The sequence below is a fragment of the Hevea brasiliensis genome, unplaced genomic scaffold (assembly GCF_030052815.1).
Source record: "Hevea brasiliensis isolate MT/VB/25A 57/8 unplaced genomic scaffold, ASM3005281v1 Scaf365, whole genome shotgun sequence".
NCBI lineage: Eukaryota > Viridiplantae > Streptophyta > Magnoliopsida > Malpighiales > Euphorbiaceae > Hevea > Hevea brasiliensis.
Window position 1 is genome coordinate 74466 of NW_026614879.1, and position 9070 is coordinate 83535.

General features: G+C 29.4%; 1 protein-coding gene across 1 annotated transcript; it reads right to left on the minus strand.

The window, feature by feature from the left end:
* Window positions 1-767: 767 nt before the first annotated feature.
* On the minus strand, window positions 768-8533 carry LOC131177223 (MADS-box transcription factor 23-like). Its single transcript, XM_058142182.1, has 8 exons — window positions 8346-8533; window positions 3802-3821; window positions 3181-3239; window positions 1860-1921; window positions 1364-1463; window positions 1234-1275; window positions 1051-1134; window positions 768-920 (listed from the first exon to the last, which is right to left on the minus strand). Exons 1-8 carry the CDS (start codon window positions 8525-8527, stop codon window positions 768-770), a joined length of 702 nt encoding a protein of 233 aa, XP_057998165.1. The 5' UTR covers window positions 8528-8533.
* Window positions 8534-9070: the final 537 nt, after the last annotated feature.

A 9070-nucleotide genomic window follows, 5' to 3' on the forward strand; every position in this document is an offset into this window, starting at 1 on the left:
ACTATTAGTTATTATGATAAAAAGTGATTGCACCAACGTAATTACTAAGTGTCATGGGAATAAGCATCAAAGGTTTCTTTCCTACTGCAAATCAAAACTATTTGTCATTGAACATCTTTTATTTAATCATAATTCACTGTATGGGGATCGCTTTTCTTAATTCTTATTTATTTGTTGCAGGTTTTGGAGGAGGTTTGTTGCAAAAGTCATTTTTTATTTATTTATGGAGAGGCCATTGCTATTGTATGTGGTCTCTATTGGAATTGCTATTAATTCTCTGAATGGTGCCTACTAGTAATTCTGTGTGACTGTGTTTGATTTCTTTCCATATGCAACAACAAGACTAACATCCAAATCTCATTATTTATTTGAAAACAAGAATAAAAAAAAAGATATTTTGTATAAATAATTGAGTAAAATTATAACCACATAATATTTTATTTTATTTTCCTTAATTTACAACTTTACATGGATATTATGTTGGGTTTCACTATGAATATGGATGAATGTTGATACCATAGACAAGGTCAAATTTATTTCATTGATTGGTTTTATTTAGATATATTCACTCTGACCATCATATTATTTATTGTTTGGTATTTTACCTTATGAGGATAAACATCCGCCTCAATCTCTTCGGTGCTTCAATGCAGTTGTAGTCTGTCATAGTTTCAAACAAAAATATTTCATATTTATATTGAAATGTGTGGACTCATGGTCCTAACTACTAACCCATTCTCTAAGGATAAAATTCTTTCTTCTTGCCTTTACCTGGTTGCTTTGGGTGGTGCCTCATAGTTTGGCTGCTCAGGCTGGCTTAGTTGTAGATGGGTAGGGATTTGGGAACTTTCTTCACTATTGAAACCATACAAGATGAAGGAGTTGCTAGTTGTTGCATTCTTGTCCCTTGTACCATAAACCTGATAGAAAAAGTCCATGTTTGAACGCAGTAAATGTTTTAGATTCTTGTCGATAGTCTAGAAGAATTTAATGACAGTTTATTAGTTTCCTAAGGATGTCTAAATTGTCTGAGTAATCAAACCACACTACCTTATTGTACAATTCCATGTTTTCTTGACGTATAAGGTTAACCTTCTTCCATAGTTCCAAATTTTCCTGATGGATAAGGTTGTCCTGTGATAAAAACACGAGAAATTTGGTATCATAAGTTCACAACTAAAATAGTTCGTAGCAAAAACTTGTGAGAAAAGGACATGATTTTTTTTAAAGGACCTTTCGATTAAGCTCTTGTATTTCATCTGTTAAGATTTGTTCCTACATAAATTGACATACATTACACATGTCAAAAAGGCATGCCATGAGATTATACACAACATATGTTATGAATAGCAAAATTTCACACCTTTTTCATGCGAATACCCTGCAAACTCATTTCCAATTGATTCTCTAAACTTTGTAGGTCTTTGACACTCAAACCATAAAGTTGTTCTCCCAATAATTTCCTGCCATATCAGAATGTATATGTAACTTATTCAATGGACTTCACCATTTATTTTTGATATTTCATATCTAAAACATTACATCTTAGTTAAATAGATATCACATCTTGCCATTCAAGTGCAATTTCTTTTTGTCGCTATGCACATATATAATTTGGAGTATTTGCCTCACATAGTGTAGTTGTGCTTGAATAAAATGTGGTTGCTGAAACTTATTTAGGAATGTTTTGGAAAGTGCATGTTTAATTGTATGGTATAATAATTAATAGTACGTGTTTCATGAAAAATAAGGTTCAGATATGTGTTCTCATTTCCCCTACCACCAAGTTTTACCCATTTTCACCTTGATACCCTTCTTACAGTGTTATGTAATATTAATCTCAAGGAGAAGGATCATACCTATGGCTTTCTTGCAAGTTGTGCAATTGTTGCCTTAATACTGCTGCCTCCCTTTGCCAACACTATAAAGTACAATATCCAATTTCAAGTTTGAGTAAATGAATAAAATGCATATATGAGTATGTGTAATCATGTATATGTGTTTTAATGAAGTCGTTTTTAAAATGTATAAACATGCTATATATGCTAGATGTTAGATTGGCTTCAAGATTTTTTGATTAAGTTGGAATGATTACAAGCTGATATGAATTTACTAAGCAAACAAGCTTAGCCACTAAACTAATTTCTTAGCCTTGTTAATGAAAAGAATTATACAAAGTTTACCAAACAATTACAAGGTAATGCATGTATGTGAGAACTGAGCAATTTTTCAAAGAAAGAGAGAGAGAGAGAGAGAGAGAGAGAGAGAAATGGATAATACAAACAATGGGCATTTTCAAAATTCAAAATTTGCCCATATGATGAGAATTTGATATTAAAAATGTAGAAGAATTTGATTTTGATTTGAAGGTTGATTATGTTTTACCATATGATTTATATATATGTGTGGCATTTAGAAATGGTTGAGGTTCCCCTTATTCAATCATACACCAATTAGGAGTTCTGGTCAATATAGAGACATGAGTTATATATATATATATATATGAAAAGTTGAACAATTTTCTAACTTTACACATGCATTTTAGTGTTATTATTTGTTTATATGTTTACTTGTATGCTTAAATGACTACAGTCAATTTCTAGTCCTACAAGTTTTCTATCTCAAGCTATTCATTTCTACTATAGTTGCAAGAAAATGTATAGCTTCAGTGAATTTCAGTCAGACTATTTCCTCATATTGTTTGTGCTTAATTATAAAAGAATATAGATATAACTATTCCAGTTTCAATAATTCTAATCATTTATAATGCATTTTCACTGTACTTAAATTGTAGTTTTTCTGATTTGTCTTGCTTCAACTAATCTGATTGATTTTGACAATTTTCTTTCTCCTCATTTCTCATTTTTGCACAATGTACACATACATACGGTGATGTAAGTTAGAATGTGAACACCCATGTAAAAGCAGAAACTGGATAAAGTTGTAATAAGTTATGATGACATTGTTGTCCTATACATTCATAAATAATTCATGTGAACTTATACTCCATCAATTTTGCATTATGCAAATGACAACTTCTAGCACGTTTAATTAAATATTTCACACTTATTTAATGTATTTTAGCTATTTTCCATGGTGAAGATACAATCTAAAATGGAATCATGCATGATGGTGGAAAAATTGTAGGGAAGAAATGAGGAGGGATTGATAAGAGTATACCTTAACTTCTGATGTTGGATTCATCAATTGTTGATTTTCTTCTTTTGTTTTATTGTATCGTTAAATATGATTTCATCTTTGCTCAAAATATAAAAATAATTAAACAGGCTTTGCGCAAACTTGAAACATATAATCATAGTATATTAAGACAAATAAGCAGAAGTTAATGGCATCACTACACAAGTATACTGGTTAGAAAAGTATAATTTATTCCATTATGTATTTATCATTCTGATGTATGCTTTATAACCGATAAGTAATCAAGTTAATTAACCGCCTTGTGATGAAATATCTAATAAAGATAAGGAATTTGCATGTGAGTGAATCAGGAGAAATTATAAATGCTAATTCCTAGAAGCCTGCGTATTGTGCAGGTTAATTCAAATTTTATAATTATATATGTAAGTTTAAAGTAATTATTAAATTCATGATATTTGAAAGATAATAAAATCTGAAAAAAAGAGAGTTGGTTTTAGACATCATTATTATTTTCATAATCAATTACTAAAATTGAACAAATTTATTTTATAAAATATAAAAAAAAATTTTAAAGTGAATAAAAGCTTAGTTAGTTTTATATCCTATTCATAAATTTTGTCTTGTTACTTCCATGCCTTCAATTTGTTATTAAAAATCTCAAACTTTAATTTTGTTTTACAAAAATTCCTCTAACTTATTATAACAGGTTTCCAAGTTAAAAATCCTTTTACCCCTTTCCTCTCTCTTCTCATTTTCCCTCTCTTCTAGTCTTCTTCTCTTTTCCTTTTACACTAAAAATATTAGTCATTTCAACTATCATAAGGATTTATCACAAAAATGTCAGTGCTATTATAACGATCTGCTTCCTAACAACTAGAAAAGGGTGAGAAATAGGTTGTTGGTAGAGTTTTCTCTCCCTTTTCCCTCGATTCATTTTTCTAACAGAGTAGATAGATGGATTTTATTCATCAATAAATAATTTTATTAATAATAAAATTAATAATTTTATTAATTAATAAAATTTAAATTATTAATAAATTGAAAAATATAAATTAATAAATAATAATTTTATTAATAAATGATAATTTTATTAACAAAAGGTTAAAATGGTATTTTTATTTTGCAAAAGAGGGACATAATAGTAATTTTTATTAATTTTAACCTGTAAACTTGTTATTATAGGTTAAAGGGATTTTTTTTTGTCGAAACAAAATTAAAGTTAATAAAATTTTTTAGCAAGAAATTAAAGAGATGAAAGTGAAACACATGGCAAAACAGCTCGTTCACATGGGTTCATGGTGCAAACAAGCTCTTTTAGCATTTTTTTTTTGGTATAATTATTTTCATTTGAGACTCAAACTCGAGACCTTGTGGTTCTTAAACGATTTTAGTATCATTGAACTAAAGTTCATTAATAGCTTTTTAAGCATTTTTAAATGCTTCTTTTTAGACTTTATCTATTTTTTTTTAAATAATAATAAAAATATTTCAACATGTTGGAAATATTTCTATTCTTCTTTCTTTTATTTTTTGACCTTTTCATAAGTAAAATTTTCGACAAGTTCAGTTTGAACAATAAAATATTGAATTGAAATTAAATTAAATAAATCTTTAATTTTGATTTTAATAGTTTCAACATTTCAGAAATAAAAGTTTACTAATTAGCTTCTTTTAAAACAATTAAACATTTTAACAATTTTAATAAAATTCAGCAACATTTTAAAGAAATTTATGAAAAAGAAAATGTGCAGGTGGACTATTTGTGGAGAGGTACACTGGCATAGAGAGAAATGTCAAACGAATTTCAAAGAGGTGCAATCGGTTGCAAATAAGCCTAAAGTCTTGTAGTGCTTCTATACCTACCATTAACACAAATCCTAAAGTGTTATTTTCTGTGTTATGAATTTTGGATATATTTTTATAGATTTGAATTGTAATTCGGCCTAAAAATTTTTTATTGTGATTCGATTGGAATAAAAAGTGAGATCTGTGATGATAGAGAAATGATTTATAAGATATTATATGAACTAATATAAATATTTTTTTTTGCTTTTTGTGATAAATTTGTGAAATATTCAAAAAACACAATTAGAATTTTGAGAGTTTTGAGCAATTATATCTCACTGGTTTTTATTATAATAAAACTTTTTCTTTCATCTTATCTATGAATATAGACTTTACGATCAACTACATAAATCTTATATTATTATCCTTCTTTTTTATGTACTATACAATTGTATGTAAATTTAGGTGTTTGATAAAACATAAAGTTGTTCTTCTTTACGCCAGGTATGCAAAGAGTAGCTATCCACAAGCTCCAATGCATTATTGGGTTGAAGTTCATCAATTACCCACTTCTACTCGTGCTAAACACTTGCTAAGAATGGAGCCTATTGTGAAGCAATAAGATGGGGCAGCTTATTTATTTATTTTAAAAGGAATAAAAAAAAACTAGTAAATTATTACATTTTATAATCTAATTTCCATCAAAAGTTACAGAAGTTGCCTTAAAAGCCAAGGGTACAATGTATCCACAATAAGATGCTGAAAATTTTAAAGATTAGGTTATGAATTTAATATTGTTGGATCAAACTTATATATATATATATATATAAAGACACAATTTGGTAAGTGGGGAACATATATATCATTTCTAGTACCGTAACATATTAGATAACAAGGGTTCTAGTGATAGTTCCTTAAACAAATGGATCAGGAAAGTGCTAAACCTAAATGTTGGATATTATATAAATGCCAACTTGATCATGGATTAATTTTGGTACATTACCTAACTTCTATAATTCAACTAATACAGTTGACAAATTAATATGCTTCTTTCAAGATCAAAGCAATTTAATAATGAATTAATATTGTCTAAATTTCCTGAAAAGGGAAATACTATGATTATCATGATCATCTTTCTAAAATGGGGAAGAAAATAAAAACCAGGTTTCCAGCATGCAATGACTAAAACATCCTTGTGTCCAAACATAACATCAACATCCAGATGTGGTACTTCTAGCTACTGAGGAACAAGAAGAAAACAAAGGGTACTTCAATTCACCATCGTTTGTAGAATTGACTAAATGTTGAGATAGAAGAAAAACTTAATGAAAGTTCATGCTCTAATTTGTGAATGACTAGATGATTCCATTGGAAAGAAGAGATTAATATGGTGAATTTTATTATTTTCCATGCATGTGCCTTTTTGAGTTTTGCTTTTGATAAGCACAAAAATTTTATTAATAGGAAAGAAGAGTGAGTGTTAGAGAAACCCTCACAGAACACCAGAAACAAAACAAGGGGCAAACAAACAAAAACCAAATAAGAACTACTGCTAAGAGCATACAACCAACTGGAAAAAACAAATTGATTGCGATGAACTATCATTGAAAACAAATTGATTGCGCTGTGTCCAAAGAACCCAGCAGGTGGAACCAAATAGAAGAGCCTATGACACTCCCCAATGTCCCTAATTGGTAAATGCGATATCAAAACTTCTTTGATCTTTATGATTGAAAGTTCAAATATTTAAAGCTCCCATTTCTATTACCTTTAGAAACATGAATCTAAAACTTGATAGCATGAGTTTTCCTTAGTCTCATGGGATTTCCCTATTGCCTTTTCAACAAAGCAACTTGAATCAAATAGCAGCTAACTAGTGGAAAGATTAATTATTGCATTCACTAAATTATTTATCCTTCTTTGTTTGACCTTAATTTGGTGCCAAAATGGTAACTCTCCCATCCATATCTTATTCTATAAATTTCCCTTCTTACTTTCCACTCTAATATCCTTACGACATTCGTTTCTTGAATTTTTTTTTTATTATTATTAAAAAGGAGTGGCAGAATGAATTCAAGCTTGAATGGGGACTTTATCTAAGTCGAGAAATGCATAAAATGGCCAGGGATCTGAATCTTATGCTATTTGGAGTCCAACTCGTGGGGTGAATTTCACAAAATTGAAAGTGGAAGCATAGTTGGCCAAACAATTTGCTTATGCATAATATTTCTTTAAACCTAATGGGATATTATCTATCTTATCTCATCCTGAATGATGTTTAAAGCCAATAAATTACTATAACAAGCATGAACTCTCATTCTGAACCTCCTTTATTATAATTCTTGTTCTACAATTACTAGTTTTAATTTATTCCATAGCAAAGACATTCCCATACTCTCCACCTTCCATTACCAAATTGATTTACCATTGGAGCTAGTAAACAGCTTTAGTCCTTTGACCTTACGCTGTTTTCTATGCGCAGTGTTCAAGTTACACCCAAAAGTTTAACCCCACCTCAAATCAACTACAAGAAAATCAAAAATATCTTCTCTGTAGTGTATTGATCTGATTTTATCATGCTTAACCTATCCAAAATTCACAAATTATATAACTTAGGAATCATCATTTGTGTAGAAACAAGAAAGAAGAAAGCTAGACATTAAAGAATAGGATTCTGTGTATTTTTACTGGGCAAAGTAGGAATTTGACAGACATTTCCCTGCTCAAATGATGGGTCTTATGGTCAGTTACAACATAGTATAAGCCGTGACCGAGCATTTCCTATAGTTTTACCTATGTGCTGCTTTTTCTTTGATTAGTCTGCTATAGGATATTGAAAATGCAAATTAGTATAGTCTTTTCAAACGGTAATCTATGTTATAAAGCTCATTTAAATATAATACTGCAATTGGCAAAACCTACTTGCTTGCTACTTCTAGTCTTGTTTCTACACTTGGGCTAGCTCTTCATTATCCTAATTAAGAAGATATATATATATATATATATATATATATATATATATATATAGCATAATACAAGTGATTATTGTTAAACTCATTGTATCATGCTATGGGTGAAAGGCGTATCTTGCAACTAGATTGAAACTAGGAGACGCCAAGAACCTTGCTTTTCTCCACTGAAAGCATGCAAAATTTGCTGTACTATTGTACCCAAACCCTACATATATTTATGTGGAAGGTTTTAAAGGTTTATTGAAGGACTAGCCAAGTCACAGGGAAGTGAATATTTTTGAGGTGCAGAACACATTAAGGTCACAAAACTTGCCAATTGTCCCCAAGATAGAGCTAGAGCAGAAAGAACAAAATACTACAGAAATTAATCATTGAAGTTTTGAACTAATATAGAAACTATAGATATTATTATAGAAAAAATAGTCAAACCTGGTGCTTGCAAATTCATACAGCTTGCCAGAGCTAGAAAAGATCGCAAGTCCAACTTCTGCATCACAAAGAATTGCTAGTTCTTTTGCCTTCTTAATCAACCCCTTTCTTCGTTTCGAAAAAGTCACTTGCCTGCTACTAGAGTTATCAATTCTTTGAATCACAATCTTCCCTCTTCCCATCTCTTCAGCTCTATATTAATTCTAGGGTTTCTGCAGCAAACTAATTAAGACAAGTAATTAAATAGAATCTTAATGAATATGTTAGGTTAAGACAAAAGAAGATTTGAAGAGAAGCTTACGGGGTTAAGCCAGAGAAAGTCTTTAGGTTATAATCAGAAAGTTGATTAGATGTTACCAAGAACTTTATAAGCAAAAAGCTGTTTTGGATTTGAAAGTGAAACAGCTTATAATTGGAGTATCACATTGGTATTCAATAATTACACATAAAATGAATTACTGCCTTGCTACAGTAATATATATATATATATATATATATATATATATATATATATATATATATATTGTATTTTTAGGAAATTATTGAATACATTTGATGCGTGTGCATTTTTACTTATAATTATTATGTTGGTTTCATTCTGTTAAATTCAAGGATGACCTTTTTTTTAATATTTGGTGCATTTTTTTTTAATGGATCGAAGGTGTTTTATAATTTCCCTATGCTTTTAATATTTAATTTTAATGACCATTGACTGCAATAGATGA

What these genes read in the sequence shown, in the direction of transcription:
- LOC131177223 (XM_058142182.1), bottom strand. Translation starts at nt 8,527, where the DNA reads ATGGGAAGAGGGAAGATTGTGATTCAAAGAATTGATAACTCTAGTAGC. An exon ending in ATCCAACATCAGAAGTTAAG is followed by an intron (nt 1,922 to 3,180) that starts GTATACTCTTAT and finishes TGTACTTTATAG; the next exon opens with TGTTGGCAAAGGGAGGCAGC. An exon ending in AACTTGCAAGAAAGCCATAG is followed by an intron (nt 1,464 to 1,859) that starts GTATGATCCTTC and finishes CTGATATGGCAG; the next exon opens with GAAATTATTGGGAGAACAAC.